This window comes from Apaloderma vittatum, unplaced genomic scaffold (assembly GCF_000703405.1).
Source record: "Apaloderma vittatum isolate BGI_N311 unplaced genomic scaffold, ASM70340v1 scaffold17682, whole genome shotgun sequence".
Taxonomy (NCBI): domain Eukaryota; kingdom Metazoa; phylum Chordata; class Aves; order Trogoniformes; family Trogonidae; genus Apaloderma; species Apaloderma vittatum.
In genome coordinates this window covers 86,036-108,025 of record NW_009703293.1, presented here as the reverse complement: position 1 = coordinate 108,025, position 21,990 = coordinate 86,036, and the positions used below count along the sequence as shown (strand labels likewise).

Genomic DNA, 21,990 nt, shown 5'->3' with positions numbered 1-21,990 from the left:
AGGCCTTCCTTAGCGTCTGCTTAGGGAGCCTCTATGTTTTTCTCAGCTACTATTTTTGTTCCATTTAGCATGCTCATTTTTAACCTCTCGCTGTTCATAAAAATACGTCGGCTTTATGGATCTGCAATTATTTTTTTCCTCTAGAATTCACCCAAGTTACTACTTTTAAGTAGTAAAACTTAGCATATTTTGTGCCATGGTAAAACTTCCCATATTTTATTTTAGTAACAATCACATCAATTTTACCCTACAGAGACTTGCTACTGCTCTGGGTTCTCACTTTATTTTGGTATGCGACTCACTGAGTAGCTTGCTGTCGATCCTAGGAAACTATAATCATTCCATTTACATTACAACACCTTCTTTGCTTAAAATTACATATGTGCATGGTAAGGTTCATGTAGGTAAAGTATATATTTAAGAAGACTTGCTCTATCCATAATTCAAATCTGACCTGCAGCATTGATATCCTCAGGTCCTGTTGACATCACTAGAAATTCTGTATAGGGCCAATATGATACTGTTTTCTTCCAGGTCTTAGGTATCACAGTGGGCTTTGGGAGAGTATGCACAATTGGTGATTTAGGATACTTCTCTTTGGAAACAGACGTAGCAGTCACTGTAATTGTAGAGTCAGTATCTTTTTAAACCATTTAAAATTAATTTCCAAATTTTACTGCTACTTTTGTAATTGATAAGTAAAATAAATTGCATGATGAAATAATTTTCAGTTGTACCTCCTACCTGGAAAACTTCACTTTTAGTTTTTATTTCACTGAAGTACCAGATAAACAGTATGTTTCTCCCTCCCCAAAACCAGTTTATCACATGTGCTTGTGCACATCTAATACTTGATGTTGGATTTACAAATGTGAGGCCTGATTTTGGAAAATTAAAAATGAAGGTTGAAAATTTTTTAAAGAAAATAATTTCATTATTGGGATGGGAAAGTCTGTTCATTGTGTTTTTATTTCTCTTATCTTGAATTGTGGAGTAGGAGTATACCACACTGGTTTGATCTGAATTTTAAGATTCGGCACCCTGATGTAGTTTTATGTGATTGAATTGCACACCATTTAGGGCAGGAATTTTCTTTTCCATATGGTGGACTTCATAAGATAAAAAAAAAAGACAGTGAAAACCCTATTTGTGTGCTCTCTAATGTAGTAAAAGTAAATAAATGGTAGTTATTTTATTGGAAAATAACCTTGTAACTATGAAGTTTAAACAGTTTGACATTTTTACTATTGGAGATGCAAAGAAAAAATCTTTAAAATAACCTGAGGATGCCCATCTCTTCCTTTTGCTTTATTATATAGTGGTCATTTTGTTCTTGTTTTAAGGATTGCAGTGATTACATATTTGATATTTGTGGCTTAGAACTAGTGGAAGAGAAATTAATTGCAATGGAAATATTCCATAACACTTGCATATTAAAACTAACAAAACAAAATTAAAACAAGAAAAAATAAACCATGTATAAAGTAAGAACAACAAAAAAAGAAAACATCATACAGACTGTTGAAACAACATTTGCAATGTATTTAAAAATCATTATAATTTTAAAATAGATAAAGATCAGTTTCCATTAGGGTGAGAACAAAGTATTTGTAAATAATGACAAGAGTATGTTTAAATGCAGCAATGTTTTACATATTGGAAATAATCCTAATAAATATTATAAAAATGTAAATTGGCAAATTACTAGAGTTATTAAACAAAAATTAAGTTGCTTTGCAGTAAATGGAAATGATGTAATAGATACTAGTTATTAAACAAATATTGGTTAGCTCATACATATCAGGGACAGCTTCCTGCCTTTTATGTCACACTCTGTCTTTATTATATGCCTGGATCATATAACTGACTGATAAAAAACACTTTACTGTGTTTCTCCACTACATTAACTCAATTACTGTTCTTGTTCTCACAGCACCTGTTTGTTAGAGATGAGCTCAAGCAGTTGAGCAGAAGTCAGTTTCCTTCGAACATCTGTGTGTTTGGAGGCACATGAGTAGGTTGGGTTGGTACGCATGCCAAGACACGGCCCAAAGTCTAATCCAGCCAGGAGGTGCTTCTGTGGCAGTTGGCCCAAAAAAGCCAGGGAAACCATTTAATCCTCTGTGAGAGCAGGAAGCTCTTCTCTGGTTTAGGAGAATTAGCTAGTGGCTTGGGTTGATTCTTTTTTTGGTTGGATATTTCATGGTTGCAGCCTTCTCCATTTCTCAGTCTCTCTCAGTTTCTCTGTAGTTTGCTGTCATATAATAAGCTTCTGAAGGAAAAAGATAATCAAGGTTTTATTTAGTGCACTCGATTGAGTCCCAACACACAATTGTAGAGGATTTTTCTTCTTATCTAATTCAATGTTGTTCAGCCCGGAAGAGCTTTAAGAGGAAGACAGTAAGATATGATTTCTGATTGTTCCCATATGATAAGAAGCAAAGGACATAATTATATGAAATCAATTTCACCTCTTTCTTGCTCTAAAAACTGTTGAAGGATGAGACAGCTCCTTAGTATGACCCCAGGAGAATAGAGGAAGGGCTCTCAGGGCAAAATGCTCCAGAGCCTCGGGGCTTAGAGAGGGCAGATGGAGCTGCAGTAGCCCTCCTAGATGACTTCTTTATGTTGAGCGGTGCATAGGGACAGGCTGTATGGTCCTGCTTCTTCAGAGCCACCTAGTTCAACTCGCACAAACTCCCTGTGCGAAGAGATGCAGAACCATGAACATGGTGCATGAAAATGCGCCAGTGCTGTACAGCAGACACGTGAGTGCACTGGCCACTTTGTGATTTGGCAGTGTATAATACAGCTGAGAAGGTTATAACACAGAAATCTTAGAGATGCACAGACTGTGAAACTGAAAACCATTTAAGTACCTCAGACCCATAACATGCCATACGCAGATGCTTCTGGAGTTTCCATTTTTCCCCTCTGGTGACAGCACTTTAAGGTTCCTTCATTTAGACTCCTGAGCATCTTTTTATGTTCTTGAGCACTCTCAGTTCCCATGGAAATAAAATAACTGGGTGTGATTTTTACTTTACATGTCTAGGCCATTGAACTGCACAGAAACAGTCAAGTGTAAAAATTGGAATTTCTTACATTCTACCTCTGACAAACCACACATAACGTACAGACTGGTTTTAGATTAGCTCTAGCACCTCTTTGCACCTTGCGTTAGCAATGGTCCAGAAGCTACTGCAGATGTAGACCAGTTTGGGTTTGTCTGGTCATTAGGTGCTCGGGAATATTCCAAGTATGACTGGCACAGTTAAGTCCCTTGAGTAATAAAACAAGAATAATGTACATAAGCAAAGTAGACCCCTGAAGAAGGTTTGAGCTCGGCCAAACTGACGAATCCTCAGAAAGAGAGGGATAGGAAGAAAAAAACTTGTCAGGGCTGTATCCATTGACTGAGCATTTGTTAGAATATGTACGGCGCACATCTTACATGTATTAGATGTATTATATACATTTACAGTGTTACTGCATTTTCCCTTGGAAATGTGACTAGCCAATTTTGAAACTTGCTTAGATGAACTGATGAAATACATTTAAAATGGTGCTATTTTAAATGAATTCAATTCACATTTTCTTCCTAAAAAAAGACTGCCTGTTGCCATTCGCTGAAGGCGCTTGTAGTGGGATGAGCAATATGAATAATTAAGGAAAATGGGTATGTGTGCTCCAAGAGGAGACAATTTTGGTATGAACATCCTTTATTCTTACATCTCTGAGATGAACTAAAAGGACTTTTCATTTCTCTAGATTTCTCCAGATTCCCCATCCTTAACATTGTACAGCATGCCTTTTCTCCTGTCTTAATGACATCCCAAACTTTTGTTGAAAATAATTGATTGAATTTAAATTTCCTTAAAAGTTTAAGAGTTAATGTTACAGTATAAATTTCCTACCAAACACTAAGTAGGGAAATATCCATTAGTGAAATTAACTACAGTTTCTAGGTAGCTAACAATGTGCAGTATACAGTAGGGCATGGCTAATGAACACTGCAGTGGGTGATATTTCATTATACAAATTAATGCTCACATTTTAATGGGAAAGTCACATAATGAATCTCAGCTTCAGTGACAGCAATTAGAGACACAGATTGTCCCCTTCTGGACAAGGCACTGTTTAGCAATAAGCAGCTGTGTAAAAAGTCTTCAGGTTTACAACATATATATATGCTTTGGGGGAATTACTGTACAGTTTATATTAATGTACTGAATCTTCCCTGTGAAGTAGCAACCATATTTATCTCTCTGTGTTTTAACTAAGTAAAGACATGTAAAAAGACTAAATAAATATTGCAGATGAGATATAAATAAAGCAAAATATTCAATTATAAAACTTTATAAAAATTAAAATATTTTATTGTAATGCCTAGTGCACAATTGAAAAATCTTTCATAAACTGAGTCGAAAGCATCAGAAGTCTGTCCTTATACAAGGTAGGGATAGTTTAATCTTACATAATAGAGAAAAATCACTAGTAAAGGAAAGTAGTAAAGAGAAGAAGTTAACTAGTATTTCTGACAAACAGATTAATTGTGTGGTGAAACATGTGCAGGATCCAAAAATAATCCTACAGAACCTTTGATATTCCATTTGGTTTAAAAAGTGTGAAGTGAATGATTAGAATGATAAAAGAAATTACCATGTAAGAATAGGCATAATAATGAACTAATTAAACCATACAGCAATTCATTTCTAAAATATCTACTGCACAGTGGATAAAATAGGTTATCAATAACTGTTTCAATGGTAAAATAAAAAATGCTGGAAAATGTTTTCAATATTCTTTCTTTGGAATTATGAGATGTTTGATTTCATTTGTTCTGCATGAAAGAAAGCTATAGCGTGTTTAGAAATGCATAGGATCAAATTGCAACTCACATTGTCCCTGAGCGACTGTCAAAACCCCACCAGTGGCTGCCAGAGCGTTTTCTGTTGGGGCTCTTGTGCTGATGCACAGCGCTCACTGTGCTGAGGAGCAGAGGGGCATGCTCCACAGAGAAGCTCCTTAAGAAATCTTCTTTAAAAAGGAGGGGGCACATTCAGTAGCCAAGAGTAACGTAGGGTGCCATACAGATTTTTGAGAAGCTGCATGTTAAGTATGAAAAACGAGTGAAGAAGCCCACAGCACTAAATACAAATATCTATTTTAGAAGTACAGAGATTTGATAAGAGAAACTAAAAGTAATTGTAAAAATATGTATGTGGCTATTAAGATTAATGAGAACAGGGCAAAATTCTGTATATCTGGCAGGGTTTAACAATTGGTGTCTTGCTAATACAAGAATAGATAAAAAAATTATCAACCATGGTATAGAAGACTAAATACTCTTCTGTTCTCAGAAAGAAGCTGTAGCCCACCTCATTTTAATATTTTTCAGAATGAACGAGACTGGATAACTTATAGATAAAGTCTTGAAAACTCTGGCTGGAGAGACCTCCATATGATTAAAGTACATATGAGAAAACAAGTCTTGGAACACAGAAGAAGTTCTAGAGCACATGTAACAGTAAAAACACGCTGGCTGTTCTAGTATTTCCAAAAAGAATGAATATTAAGTCTTTGAAATTATCAATGGACTACCTTGCCATAAGCTTTGGGTAAAATTCCAGAATGAATTTGTTAACTAATTAAAAATTGGTGGCATAGTAAATTCAATTTTATTTTATGAAAGTAAGTTTTATCTGATTCCTCACTTTCTCTCAATGCACATGAAAGTATCTTGTTCTATGTGACAATCCCCCCACCAAAAAACCCCTGTATACAGAGATGAAGTGGACATAAACTGGCAGTTCAATGGCAGTGCTTTCAGCTCCATGTATTTAGTATTTCCTCATTATTTGGAAGAGTACATAAAATCACTGTTGATAAAATTTACCAATGGCACAAAAATGGTAAGATGCTAAAAATCATGGGGAGGCACTGATTAGTCACTTAGTCAAGTGGGCTCTTTTCAACAATATGAATTTTAAATCAGCAAAATGTAAAGGAACAAATACTAGAGGCGTTGATGAACGGGGCCTAGGATTATGGTAGAGAAGCAACAGAATATGAAATGTTAGTTGATTGCTACAGCTATTCATGTAAACACAGTCGTGGACCGTATAAGATTAATACCAAGTTGAAATTTCATCAAAGGTTTAGTGGGTGCCCATAATTTAAAAGATCATTGAAAAATTGGGAAGGGTATTCCACTCAATAGTGAGAGAAGGTGCAGAGGTGACTGGTTTGCCATCTGCAAGTACCTTCGTTAGGAAATAATTCTTTTTATAAAAAAAAAATATTGTTTCATCTAGAAGGGGGAAAATGTATCAATGTTCAGTAGTAGGAAGCAGACTCTGAACAAATTCAAGCTAGAAATAAGGCACACATTTTGAGTAGTGAAAGTACTTAACCGGTCAAACTGTTTACTTACGGACATGCTAGATTCTTCCTCATTGCTGTGGCTGAAACAGAATATACTATATCTAAGACAAGTAAGTATTGTTTCAGATTGTAATTATAATTTGATGCAGGATACTATCACGTGAGGGTCTTTGGCCTGTCTTGTCCAGCAGATCAGACTACATGATCATAATTCTCCCTTCTGGCCTTAAAATCTGTAAATCTACTTATAATCTGACTGTGGTCTCCTTGCACAGCCCATAGCAGATAATTCCTCTGACTAGTATGATCAGTTTGTGTTCTGAGCAGGGCTGGTGATAGCTTGCATAGATTGTACATCTGGATTGTTTCTACAACCTTCTGTACAAATAAACCTGTTTCTACTGGGCAACATGTCTGTTTCCAGTTATCTACCAAGCTTTTGTGCAGTTTTTACAAGCAGCATTGAATTTTTATTGTTTTACTGTATCCTGATGTAAAATAGCTCTTGTGAGACGTCTTGTGTCTTGTAAACCAGAGTGGTGGGTAGATCAGAACTGTGATTATGTTGCCCAGATAAGTTACTCTCTGTAAGATTTTTTATTTTTTTTTTTTACATACTGGGGTTTCTTTCTATGCCATTGTGGAAAGGTTTGCAGGAGTGCAAACAGGGCTGGAGAATTAGCAAGATCAGGATGGTCATTGCCTTTGTGAACAATGAAAAATGACTCTTGGATATGAAATGCAGAAAATTATTTTGAAAAAGTCATGTTCCCTCACTCCTACATGGCAGCATTAATTTATGTGAACTGGTATTAAGTGTTAAATAACTCATCCAGACACTGCTCTTGGCAATATTACCAGGGTAATCATTACACTAGGATGAATTCTCTGAAACCTTTTCTTAAAGTACGTGATACAAACAGGTTGTCTTCTAACAAGAATCATAGCCTACCTCTCTTGTCCCTTCTAGTATTCTTTGGACATATACCACTGCAGTTGCTGGTAAGAGTCCTGGAAATTAGGGATCCTGTGGGTTTTCCTTTGAAACTGTCATGGGTTTTGGTTAGGTTGAGGTTAGGTTGGGCTTTTTCCCACAGCAGCTTGTAACGGTTTTGTCATTTGCACAGGAACTTACACAGAGTGTAGCTGGTCATTAATTTAAATCAATGAAATAGCATCTAAATACCTACACAGTTAATGAATTTAAGGAATACTGACAGAGTAAATTTGAAAGATTCAAAGATGATTTACTCCATCCTACTGCCTTCTCCCAATGCCTCCTCAAAATAGCAGCAGTTAAGATGGCTTTGAAGTAAACTGATTGCTGCCAGTATTTGGATCTAAAAGAGAAGAGAGAGGTTTTGAATAGTTCCCTTTGAATAATGTTATTTGTCCAGTCCTGTCAAGGTGGCACCGTGTGTTGCTTTGTGTTGAGTGCAGTTTCAGACCTTCAGCTTTAAGATCTCATTTTTAGCCATGCAAAAGGTGGGAGCATCACAGAGGCAATGAATCAAGGCAGGGAGAGATTTGAACTTTTTATGACACTCTGTCAGACAGTTGTCCCCTTTCCATCCAATGCCTATGGCTTTGGTGGTGAGCTGTGCCCAGATCTCCTCTGCTGAAAGGAAGCTCACTCAGTGGATTGCCCTTTGAGTGGAAAATGTAGTGACTTCAAGGATATCACAATACAGAATTAGAATATGTTGTTGTCCCCGGTGTTGTAGACTGAAAGTACTTTAGAAGTATATATTTTAACTCCCATATGCCCATTTCTACATATACTTACTGCTTTGATCCACTTCTGCATGTTTTTAGCAACATCAGTGCAGCCTACATTGCAAACTTCTCCTCCTCCCTGCACAGGTAGTTATCCAACGGTTGACACAGTGCCTGCAATGCCGGGACACCCTTTTTAATGATGTCACTTGATGTCACTGAACTATCATTAGAATAAAAGGAAATACTCAATATAATGTGTTAAAGATTTCCGTAAAGGCATAGGGGAGGCTGAGGAAGAGCTTATCAATTAAGAGCATTGAAAACTCCATTTAACCTTATAAAGTCTGGTACTTGTTTTTCGCCAGTCTGATTACTTCTTAGAGAATACTGGAAATACTGAGTCAGAGATCACTGACAAATATCAGAATAACAGAAAACGTCTCAAAAACACTGCAGTATGTACACACTGTGAAAACAGCACTAATATTTGTCCGCATTCTGACTGGCAGCACAGCTGTCAGAGTTTGCACACTACCAAACAGCCCCGCAGAAATGCCAACAAGCCAGTGTCTTCTGTCCCCTTGTCCCTGCCCTGAAGTGCCCGCGATGGGCAGGTGTGTGCTCGGACTCTCACCTGAGAGCCGTCTCAGTTTAGTGATTCTTGCACGTCAGTAGGAACTGTTTGCTTTTGCACAACTCCCACTGAAGCACAGCCCCTGTTCCTCGTTTGCTGAAGTGCCAGAACTTAATTAGGTGGCTGTGGAAGACTCTGCAGTTGCACTGAAATGTTTAAATCTGATTTTTTCTGTTAAGCTGTGTGGACCCAGGCCTACGGCATGAACAGGGCTAATTCCTACCTCTTCTGCTGAACACCTTTTGTTCGAGGTGCTGCACTTCTGTCCTCTAAAAAAGGTCGATTAACATGGTCGATGTGAAGCTCTCATGTCTCCCCATTTGGCTTTAGGATTACATTATGGATTTAGAATTCCCACACCTTGTAATTTACTTCAGCGTGTCTGAACGGCCGCACGTCTCCAGGTGCTGTGCGTGGCCGGTAAGCCCACGCTGTGGCCAGGGCTCTGTGGCCATTCCCGTGGTCTGGTGTTGCATCTCGTTAGTAAATTCCTGCCATCAGGGAGAAGAGCAGCTTCCCAAGTATTTATCAGCCTTTCAGTTGAGCCTGTTCCTTAAATAACAAAAGTTTGAAAGCTTTTCAGTCTTATTTTAAGCAGACTTTGAGGTTATTTGAAAATGAGTAACTTCCCAGCTGGTTTGGTGAACTGAATAATATTATATAGCATTTTTACTGTGGAGAAAAATTTCAAAGCAAGTATTTCCATTATACCATTTGGAGAAGGCTTGCCTTTGTCTTTGGGATTACTTAAGCAAAAAAGCTACGTAGAGAAAATGTTCTTTTTGAGCTCCCTCATAGAAATAATGGCCAATATTGACAGCTTACAGGTCTTTCAGATTCTGTCACTTTTAGTGAGGATTTCGTGCTTCTTCCCTTAAAAATGAACTCTGCATTGCGAGTGCTCTGCAAAAATTTAGACATACTTTTGCTTAGATGCACATTCTTTTGGGTTATGTCTCTATGATTTTATGTAAATGTTTGTTATTCGTGCGATATCTTTTTCTAAAGTACAGGAAGAACAATAAAAGTTTAGTCTGGGATTCAAATATATATTTAATTAATGAAAATCATCTTACATGTTTTAAAACTATTCAAGTTAATCTTAAAAAAGCGCTTATGGTAGGTAAATTACATGTTTTACTACTTGAGTATTAGAAAAGGCATTAATACAATTTTAAAGGACTGCAAAAAAACAGTAGATAATGCTAATTTCAAATACAGAAACTAAATATATTCTGTACTTTTTTATTACTCGATTTCTTTTTTATTTTATTGACTACTTTTTATTTTAACTATATGTTCTTACGTGCTGCAATCATAATGTAGTGTAATGATATTAATATTTTATAGGATCTGTATTTATAGTTCTTTATTTAGAAACAAAGCAGTAGGTCTGCAGATCTTTGAATCCTTCTGGAATGGTGCCCTCCAAATAATGATAAATTACTTGTGCAGTATGCCATTTGCTAATTATATCCATGATTTACTGCAGAGCAAGACTTAAATCATTCATTTCAGTCTTGCGTAACAGTGCCATAAAATTTTTAGGTTTAAAAATGGTTTCCATGTGTATAATTTAAACAAATTTTAGAGCAATTGTATACACAAAATATTGCAACCATCCATTTGTTACATTCTTTGTCTCTCTTTTTTTAAAACTTGTACTTTTAATGATTACTGTGGTTGAAATTGTTATGCTTCATTTTCATAATCATAGCTTTTAATTCTACAACGGTTTTCTACATGTTAGATTAAGAAAAAGATGGCTAATTGTGTGTAGATACCATGTCATTCCTGAATAGCCCCACATTCTGGAAACCCATTTTAGAAATATTCAGTTTATGAATTAGTCTTCAATTAAAAGCATTGCTTTTTAAAAAATGAATTATTAGCTCTAAGATCCTCTTGTTTTCAAGCAGCTAACGTTGATTTTTTTTTTCTTCACTCATCCGTACACCAAAGTACGGTTAACTCTCTTTATTTTTCTCTTTATCCGTACCTATAGGTGAGAAGCCTTACAAGTGTCCACATTGCGATTATGCTGGCACTCAGTCTGCGTCTCTTAAATATCACTTGGAACGGCACCATCGTGAGCGACAGAACGGAGCAGGACCACTCTCTGGGCAGACTGCAAGTCAAGAACACAAAGACGAGACATCAAGTAAAAGTTCTGTGTTTATTAGACCAGATATCTTGAGAGGAGCCTTCAAGGGGCTTCCTGGTATCGATTTCCGAAGCGGCGTGGTCTCACAGCAGTGGACGTCAGGAATGCTGTCTTCTGGAGATCAGCAAGGACAAACAGCAGGCATGTCATCTGAAGTATCTTCAGAAAACATGAAGGGTTCAGACATATCTCCCAAAGGAACACACTTCTCTGAACTTGGCCGTGCTTACCAGAACATGGTTGGGAATGGTGTGAACTTTCAAGGGTCATTGCAAGCTTTCATGGACAGCTTTGTCCTAAGTTCTTTGAAGAAAGAAAAAGAAATGAAGGATAAAGCTCTCTCAGATCCACATTCAGCAAAAACTCTGGGCTCAGATGGTGGTGAGGAAAAGATAAATAGCAAGTCCTCACAGCGAAAACCAGAAAAGTCACAATACGAACCTCTCGACTTATCCGTAAGGCCAGATGCGGCCTCCCTGCCAGGTTCATCTGTTACCATGCAAGACAATATTGCTTGGCACGGCTGCTTATTTTGTTCCTTTACCACTTCATCTATGGAGCTCATGGCTCTGCACCTCCAGGCCAATCACTTGGGCAAGGCTAAACGTAAAGACCACATCATAGGGAACAACAAAGACCAATCTAGAGAAGCTTCAGCCTCAGTTAATAAAGTGAGCTTGCTCCCATCTTCTGTGCAGTCCAGCAAGGAGGCAGTAGTTTCAAACATGCTGAGCCAGCTGGACTCAGCCTCTGAGAAAATGGCCCAAGGACAAAATAAAGAGACCCTGGGAGAGCAAAAGAGCACTGCCTGGCCCAGCCACGCGGAGTCGGCTTTTTGTAATTTTACAACAGACTTCTATAAGCAGTTTGGTGTTTATCCTGGTGTTATTGGCACAGGAGCACAAAATTCTTGCACCGGTAACGAATCCGAAATAAAACCACAATCCGAAGATGACCCAAATATTCTGCTCTCTGACTCTGTAAATAAAAGTGCTACTGATGACCTTTCTGACATAGCTTCGTCTGAGGATATGGAATCTTCCAAGGAAGAAAACATCGAAGATGAGGACATTGACACAGAACCAGATATTATGAATAAGCAGTTGTCTGTCCTAAATAAAGAAAGCAGTGAAGGAGGCGACAATATACAATGTGCAGTCACCTCACAACCGACACAAGGGCTCATATCACCACTGCCACAAGCGTCAGAAAAGCAGTGGCACGGTCAGAATCTTCTCTCCTCCCATGAAACTGCACAAGGAGTGATGAAACCCGAACAAGTTCAGGGTCCGCAGGTCCTGGAGAAGCAGATGAACATGTTGTCAGTCCTAAGAGCTTACAGCTCTGATGGCTTAGCAGCCTTTAATGGACTTGCAAGTAGCACAGCAACTAGTGGATGTATCAAGAGACCTGACTTGTGTGGTAAGTTTTAGACCTTCTTTTAGACCATTTCAGAAAACACTTGTGCAGAATCACGAAGCTGCCCTTTAAATATACCTAGTCATGTTTGTTAGTAATACATTTTTTTAAATGTTAAACCCTGTGGGCCAAATTCTAGTCTTATATGTGGTCTACTCCATTGAAATCAGCAGTGCTGCATGCATATACTTATACAGGATTTTAGAAAGAACTTGCTTTTTAAACTAGAGTAGCAGCAGTGTAGACTATCTGTGCTAGTGGCATCTGAGCGGGATACCTACTGCTTTAGCATACTCAAAGGAGGAAAAAGTTTTAAAAAATTTACATGGTAACTTGCAAACTTTTCAGTATTTTGATATAAGTAAGAACCCAAGAAAAACACTGGATGCTTTGCCAAGCAAACCTTGCTTTTTCTCTCTTTTTTTTTTTCTTTTTTTTCTTTCTTTGATTTGGGGTGTGTTCGATTACCACAATATTAATGAAATCAAAGGCCAGGTGCGTAGAATGTGTCTACCTGTGGTGGGGAGCCTTTTATTTTTATTTTTTAATTTCTTTCCTTCCCTTTTTTTTTTAGTTATATTTTTCTGGTTTGTTTCAATGGCACCCATACAGCAGTTGCCCTTGACCATTTTCACTATTCTAAGTAGCAGTTGTACAAATTGTGACTTGCCTAATTAAGAATATGCCTCCAGGTAATTAAAAAACCAACAACACACCAAACAAACAAAATCAACTTTTACCCTTATTAGTCTCTGATTTACAAAATTGCAGGTTTGTTTTCTCATATCACACACATCATATGTGACAGAAAAGAAAGTTAATTCTGTTTGGAACAAATGAGAATAAGGATTTTTTTTGCATTTATCTCCTATTTTGTCAGCAGAGTTCTTGTTTGAGAGATTTTAGAGTGTAAATCCTTTGAAAAACAATATCGCTTCAAAAGCAGAGCAGGAAAGGACACAAAAACTTCGGTAATGCTCATTTCAGTTAACGTTCAAAGTAATCAGAAAACTCATTGTCAGAGCTGAACATGCAAAATAATATGTATTACAGTTAAAAAAAATAGAAAATGTGATCAACAGTTATAAAACCTGACAATTTAAAACGAAACCCTAAATCTGTGGTTACCCTGGTCAAATTAAAGTTAGTGGAGCTTTGTTTGACTTATGTGCTTAAAGCCATAACCCCTTCTTCAGGCCTCTCTCTGCTTTTTCAAGTGTGTTAGTCCAATAAAAAGGTCCGATTTCTCCTCACAAAGGTTATCTCAGCTGTATTCTTAGAGCATTTCGGTTTCACCATATTGTCATTACTTAAACTGAATCATGAGCCCAAGTATCTCCATGGCCTTACTTGTAAACTTCTGTGACACAGTGCATTAAGAACCAGTTTAGATAGTTGCAAATACTTCCAGATTCTTCAAAATCAGCAGATACATCGCTGATATTTTGGTTGATAGTTCATTTAATTTGCAGATGGTAAAATCCTATTTGGATTTTTTTTTCTCTATTTATGGGGTACAATCAGTTTCCAAAAAAAAAAGGCAGAGAAATGACTACTTAAACAAACAAGTAAATAAATTGGAAAAACGAACATTAGTTGCTTTGTACAGACTACCTTATACTTCTTCCCAGACATACCATTTTTAAAACAACAACAAAAAACCCTTCTAACATTATTATTGAAATGAGGTCATGTTACTTCCATTAGTTTTTTGTTTCATCTTCCAGCCAATTCAACAGACATTTTATGATGGCTTGAGTTTATATGATTTTAAAGATCATATCCCTTTCACAAGCTCTTCCCAGTGATAATGGATTTGACTTGAAGTATGAAAAAAAAAACAACAAAAAACCAACAGAAGCTTGTCTGTCTACTTTTTAAGCCATTTTAAATGGAAAATGCAGTGCAAGTCCTCCTTTCTCCCCCCTCCAAAAATAGCTTTTAAAAATTCTTTACAGACATTCTGTTGAGTTTTTGCAGAATATAAGTATTAAGCTTGATTATTTAAATCTATTATTTCATTTTTCTCAATATGTCACAGCAAAAGTGGATGAGTATGAACAAGCCCCATGTCAGTAGTTCTGTTTTTATTTGGTTGGCTTGGACACCACCCACTTAAAAGTAGTGGGTTTAGGGAGTTTTCATTTTCTCTGTGACATTTTATACTGTGAAATCACACTCCATCTGTGCCTGCTAGTGCGGGAAATCTCACCTGATGTTTCTGTGCTTGCAGACTAGCCAGCAGGAGCACCCTCTTCATTTATTAGCCTTCCTTCCCTCTTGCACAAAGCCTGTGACCTTAGGCATGCTTCCCTTTGTCTCTCCTACTGCCTGAGACATCAGAAAACTTGAGACACACCTCCAGCACCTGATTCCAGGGCATGACTCTTGTGTTCTGTATTTTGGGAGACGGTGTGTTTGCCTTTGTTTTAACGGGCATCAGTGTGTGAGTTGTTGACATCTCAAGAGCGCACTGATACGCTTGATACAGTCCTTGCACAATCAAGACAGCAAGGTGTGGTGCTCTTTCCACAGTCAGAATATGGTGGAAATCAAATTGAAATAAAATATCTCAGCCTCATTTAGCTGAGATTGCATCTTTGATTGGCCACACTAATTGACTTGAATTTCTGGCTGCAATAAAAACAAGCTGGGATTTTCAGTGATCCATGTGGATCATTTTTAGTTGGCAGATTTTACTTTAGATAATGGGTCAGCTTTTAAGCACAAATCTTGGCACAAGAAGAGTTTAATTTCTAGAGGAAAATGCCACCAACTCACATTGTTGTTTTGGAAAGTCACCACATATGGGGGAAGCAGTTTCCCTAGATGTGGAATGAGAGAGACTGATGATGTACACATAATTCATTTATGCTCCTATCATGCTTCAGGCTGTAGGGATGAAGGACACAATTAGGAAAGAACCATAGTTACTGCATAGTACAGAAATTTCCATGTCAAAATGCTGCTGAAAAAAATTTTTGTAATATTTCTCCTTTACATATATAGCAGAATTGGAAAGAACAGAAAGACGCAAATGCTGTTGATGAATTTAGAGTTACTCCTGACCTGTACTTGGTTTTGGAGTCTCAAGTGACTATGCCTAGGAGCCAATCTTGTTAATCTTTGCTACCACACGGTTTCTAAGAAGAAGAAGACTTGGCTTTCCTTGCTGCTTGGCAGCTGGTTGCCCATCGTGGAGGGGAAGCCCGGAGTGGTTGCTCCATGGCTTGGTCGCTGTCTCGAGCATTCTTGTCCTGTGCTCTCACAGTCCTTGCTTATTCGAGAAGTTAGTCTCAGAGGATCTAGACCTACTCTGTAAGTTTTGGAAGACCTGTTTTTCTTTCCATTTAGGATCTTCTTAGGGGTCCAGTTAGCTCAGTGGTTTGAGCGCGGTGCTGGCAACAATGACCAACACCGAGGTCACGGGTTCGATTCCCACTCGGTCCCCATGTGTTGCCTGGTCTAGTCGAGAGGTGGCGTCCCTGCCCAAAACAGGGAGGTTGGACTAGACGATCTCTAAGGTCCTTTCCAGCCTCCTAGGCCATTCTATGATTCTCTTTCTCTGCTTGTCTTCCCATATACATGCAGTTGTATCACAACAATGCTCTACTTCCTATTCCAAGTCATTAATTTACACGTGATTTGTGCAGCATCTATTAATGACAGGAACCCTTACCTTTCTCTCTCTCCTCCCCTTAAAATTTTTCAGTCCTGTGTCTAAGACGGTAAAATTTCCCTACTTGCATTTTCTGCTTGGGGAGCCCTTGGCCTTTCGGTAGGTGGGCTACAGAACTACTGCCCAGAGATAGTCCTGCGTGTTCACTGGTTGCTTAATGGGTTAGTGCTATTGAACTCACACTTAACAATGTCCAAAAGTATTAGTTCCATGTTGTATCTATAAATCTAATTTGCTTCCATTCATGCTTGCTTTCCTCTGCAATTAGTGCTGCTTTCTCCTACATAGGCTCCACCCCATGATCACTTCTGTCACTGTATGAAAATAAGGCAGGGTCCTTCTGATGTACGGCAGCAGCTTTGGGGCTCTGATCCTGCAAAGGGCTGAGCACTTTGAGCTTTCTTCAGAGCAGAAAGCTTGCACAGAATTATTAAAATGTTCAGCATTGTAACTTTCTGAAATACCTTCCAAATGTGGAACTGCAGCACAGACAAGAGGGCTGGGCAAGGGGAAGATAGATTGTGGCAGATTATTACAGCTTTATTGTCACGTAATTATAGTGCTCTACCCCAATGTTTAAATAGTGAATTTAGTTGTTGTAAATTGCTTATTGCCACAGGTGTCAAAACCAGAAAGATTGTAATGCTAACCCCTTCAGAGCTACCACCAACATTTAAAATAGAGAAAAAGATTTTTCATTGTTTGTGGTGGCTTCACTTGAATCCTTGGTGCAGCTCTTTTAAATTATAAAATCCATATTCAACAGAAGCAAAAGGCCTGGTATACCCAAGCTGTAGGACATCTGCGAGGCAATGGAAGGTCGTCCTGCTGCAGCAAGTTGTAGTATTCCTTCCCCTTAAACCATCTTGGGAGGCAGATAAGTAACCCAACCTTTTGTCCTGGTCTGCAGTTAGAGGAGTAACCAGAATATTCTTTTCCTTCAAGGCAGAATGAAATGATATGGAAATTTCACTGCAAACTTTTCTTTGCCCTGCTGTGGTGATTTTGAAGAGGTTTCTTTAGTTTCAGTTAGGAGGCCCGAGGCCAGCTTGTAGAGGCCGAACTGGGCTGCTGAAGGGGAGAGCAGCACCTCGGCCCCACGCCTGGGTTTCAGCCGCGCTTCTGGATGTCGCAGTGCCATTAGCATGGCAATATCAAACCAAACTCATATGGCTTACTTCCTTTTTTTAATTAACTGGGAAAGCCAGTGATCCAGTGAAGTTTGTGTTGCTGTATAAAAGGGCCGGTCTGTGAATAGCGTTGTATTTGCCAAATGGTTCGCTAGTCATTTCAGTACAAACAAATGGATGGTGTCTGTAAGTCTGCAAACACTGTTGACATTTAGCCTTGTTTATGTTACTTTCCTTTTGCTGCATATTTTTGGCTAGGAAAGATACTGACTGAATCAACATTGACTTCCTAAGCAGAAGCTAAGGACCCAGTCTTGCATCTCCTCATTCTTGATGAGTGGGGCTAGTTAGATGACTAAGGATTGCAGAATCAGATCCTGTGTTTGACTTCAAATTTCATTGCTGTATTCGTATAATTTCATTTGGTTGCATTCTCTTGTATCAGAAGTCGGTCAAAGTGATAGTTCGGTATCACCATTTTGTTTACTGTTGAAAACGTTCATTTCTTACCATTTTTCATATTGTGATGTAGCATACTCATTCCATTTACATTTCTGGACACTAACCCCCTAAAATAGCAGCTAAGTGCCACGTACCTTGTATTCCCAGTGAAACCAGAGGCATTCAGTCCCTCCTAGCACCAGATCTGAAAGGGGGATTGTGTTTGCAAAAGGAGGCCTTGGTATGTGCCTTGATTTCAGACATCAGTGGCCAGCCGCACCAAGGCAAATCCCCAGCACAGAAAGGCTTTTCTTTTCTTTGCAGAGACAAAATAATGATGTAAGCTTAGAGCTGTATGATTTTGCTCTAAGTTTCATCTCCCAAACAGTATATTCTTATTGTTTCTGTCATATCCAGGTCAAATTTAAATGATAATTTAGGATTAGACAGAGGACATAGAAATGTTTCCAGGTCTTTCCAAAGTCAGACAATGCTTTGGTTTGTGTTTTGGTTCAGGAATATATATTCTTGAGTCTGAAGTATAGTATTTCCTGTAACTGCTCATAAACACGAACAATTTAGACATCCTTGTAAGTCAAAACTAAGTGTACGATTAATACCTATTATGAGACCAATTTTAAGCAATTAATTTGACAGGAATTATAATTTTATGTTACAGGCTTTCAGAAATAAATAACCAAATCCATCTTTGTAATCTAAGGAACTTAGGATATCTTTATACAGAGATACCTTGTTATGCACAGTATTGCATATCTGGAAATCCTGGAGTTTGCTCCCACCTATCTAGATACCTGTAGTATGAGGGATAAATAATTACCTGAGGCTTATTAATTGTTTCAGCAAAGAAAAAAATATATACCTTAAGTGTAAGCATTAATATATGTGTACACGATACATCCACAATATATAATGAACCATCATGATAGTACAAAAATAGAGGTCCTGAATATGTTCTGTTATTTATGTGTTTGGCAAGCTTAGGAAATGGACTTTAGTACGAGTGAAAATTCTCTTAACATTTTTAAGGTTATTTATTGTCATTTCTATTTGAGTTTTTAATGGTCCTGTATTTTGTAATGCTTTAGCAGGAAAAAACACTGTAGTTATCTTTTTTCATATTCTTTAAGCAATATTTCTAGCTTAATATATTGTGCCAGGTTTTCCAATATTAACCAAGAAAGACAGTAAAATTCAATGAACAGCACTCTGACATCCACAATTTAAAACCTGTGATTGAAGTGAAATGTGTAAACTTCTAGTGGGTTATCATGTGCTTTGGAATAGAGTATTGTTGGAAGTAATTAGAAAATATATTAAGGTTTCCTGGTAATGAAGGTATGTAAGTTTTAATAATTGTTGCTTTCTGAATAAGTGTCAAACTATATCTTTAAATGTATATGGAGTTACAAGTTAGGTCACTTCTGAATGGAATGTAAAACAATACTAAAATGCTTCAATAACTTATCTCAGTGTTGCTAATAAAAAAAAAAGCTGTTAACCATTAGTGCAGTTTTGAGTCATTTTGTTAATTCATTCAAGAAAACTCTGAGAAACTGTTGTACCTTTTGGTAGACCAAAGACCACTGATGCACTCCACAGTTGTTTGATGCTTTGAGAGGCAAACTCTGCAAAGCTGCTTGTTGGCCTCGTAAAGGATATTTATTAAAAACGCAGTTTTTAACGGAGTGGTTTGTTTTTAGAATGATGCCATGTGCAGTCAGGCAGGTGTATAAGAGGGGGCATTAGACGTGTTTCCTCTGTCACAGAAAATATCTTTGGATCGTAGGACCCCTTTCTCCTCTGGCACTATTAAAATCCAGCAGAATATTTTTGTGGAAGTCACTGGGTTAAAGATGAGTAATGTGGGATGGATTAAGTGTGTAAGTATTAGTGCCTGGGTGCTTGACCAGAATGAGCTACGTATTTGGGTCCAGTCCTGCAGCTCAAAGTAGAGCCTTAGTGAGTAATGGGTATGCAACGTCTTTCCCGGTGGAGAAATACCAGGAGCATACAGCCCGTGCGTGATCTTTCTTGGTTAATCTTGCCTAGCCTTACATTAAGTTGCATTCTTCAACACTGTAGATAGCACCGAACTCTCATTTTTGTTTCCAGTGGAAAGAATGTGCAATAAGCATTCCAAGGCTAGCCTCCCTCCTCAGACCCACCTACAACTCACCCAAGATAAAGCAAGCATAGGATAATGAGCGACTGGTCGCATCAGTCCCAGTAATACCACTCAGGTCCATGGTAAGTGTTTCCAGGATGGGACCCCTAAGAGGTGGCCTGCTCGGCACAGTGCTGGGAATGCAATGGAAGCTAAAGGAGAACGTGGCTAGGGCTCCCAGTGTCACATCTTCATTAATGCTGTCAGTTTTGAATTGCATATTGATACTTTTTATTTATTCCACCAAAACACCATGAGTCAGGACCTGACATTTTAGTGTTCTGTGTCATACTGAGAAAAATCTGTAGTTCAGCAGTAGGACAATTATATTATTTTGGAAGGGCTAGAAATAATACAGCATTTGTGAGACAACTGTAACATTTATCCAGACTCAGTGTGAGATTGTTCTTCCTTCTATTTGAAGAGCACTTCCAAGAAAGTATCAACTAGGAGCAAAGAAAAAAAAAAGACAAGGAAAAGTGGCAATTATGAATCCATTTAACCCCCATAGGGTATAGTCTCATCTTTTGTAATACCGCTGGCTGTTACATGCCTAAACTCACTTCTGAGGAGTGAGCTGTGAATATAGTCCTTATTGTCCTGTGGGCAATATAACTAAGGAAAAAATATCTCCATAATACAATGGAGCATTTGTCTGAACGGCATAACCTAAGGTCCATAATATCAAATCTAAAGTTGTAATTATACAGCTGCAGTCACACCACTCAAGTGAAGGCTGTGTCAGCACTTGTATTATTTAAGAACTCCTGTTTTCAAGGGTTGATGAGTCATATGCAAAGCCCATTTCTCACTAGACCATTGTTCTGGTTGTTCTGAAGCAACGTCTAGGTAGGGGCCTTTCCCCAGTAGGACACGGTCATGTCTTCTGCAATATGCAGTGGCTTAACTCGGCAGTTTGTTTTGCTAATGAATGCATGTTTTCCAAACTAGGAAATTACCTAGAAGGTTTGGGAGTTATGCATTTTCATTACTGTCAAAACATAAACTAGTGGGGAAAAAAACCAGGATGGGTCAGGTCCACACTAAAAAGGAATGTAACAGTTGAAACACATCTTTCTCAGAAATATAAAATTAGGATTTTTTTTTTCCCAATCTATCATCCTCAATGTTGATTTAATTTCTCTGATCTGAACTTTCTTAGAAGACCCAGTCACAATTTTATTTTCTGAGATGCCTTGACATGGAGCCTTGAAGCTCACAGTAACCGTTACTGCCATTTGAAGCGGCCGCACATTTGCTGGCAAGGAGCAGAGACGAAAGAGGTTTATTTACAGCGGCACCACAGAGGTGAGCTAGGAGCACTGTGCATCCCTCCCGCACAAATGTAGAAGGAATCCGCTTAGGATTGAAACCAAATGCCAGCAACAGTTTTCCCACTACATGAAGGTTCTGGCTGGGTGTGCTGGATGTGAGTAAGTTCAGCTACCAGCCACCCCTGCCCGGAGCATTGCCATTTACAAGCAGGTGTTCCCAAAGCCACCCCCACGTCAGGCGTCTGCACCCGAGCCGCCCGGCCCACCCCATTGTGTGTGAGCGAGGCGCAGGCCAACAAGTTTCTTTAAGCCGATCTCCTCTGATCCGGGGTGTCTGTAGTGCCATTCCCTGCATAGAACAGCCATTGTTCAGCTCACAGAGCGACAGTGGGGTAGAAAATAGCATGCCATGCTGGGGATCAGAGAGGGAATTGTTCCTTAATTATCTCTTACTGAAGGGAAAACCCAAGGCATATCCCGATATGTGCTGTGACTCTGGCAGAACATGAGTTTTTTACATAGGATTTGGGGAGGGGGGCTCACGTTCAGAAGCTGGCAGCCCTTGCTCCTCCTGCAGGTCTACCTGTGATTCACTTGCTGACCATGGAAAAAAATAAGTTTTCTGCTTTGGGTTCTCCATTGTGAAATGGAGAGGAATAGTACTTATCTCCCTGGTAGGAGTGCTGTGAGGATAAATGAATTAATTAATGTTTGTAAAGCACTTTGAAGATGAAGAACATTATATAAGTCCTCAGCGTATAAATGCTTCCTTCTCTGATATAACTACAGTAAGCTATAAAAATTTATTGAAGAAAATAAACACACATTGAAAATATGTGTTGGGTGTGTATATCCCTTTCAATACCCCAGCAGCATTCGTGAGCCTGGCTTCCCGAGCAGCACAGAGCGGTGAACCCGGTGCCAAAACCTGCCTCCAGCCTCAGCCCCGACCAGCGCC

At 38.5% G+C, this 21,990-nt stretch overlaps 1 protein-coding gene across 1 annotated transcript in view; it reads left to right on the top strand.

Annotated features, from left to right (window-relative positions):
* ZNF536 (zinc finger protein 536) overlaps nt 1-21,990 on the top strand; it is a 76,582-nt gene that overhangs the window by 51,748 nt on the left and 2,844 nt on the right. Inside the window, exon 3 of the mRNA XM_009864594.1 lies at nt 10,746-12,326. Coding sequence (XP_009862896.1) covers nt 10,746-12,326 — 1,581 coding nt within the window. The remainder of the gene's footprint in view (nt 1-10,745; nt 12,327-21,990) is intronic.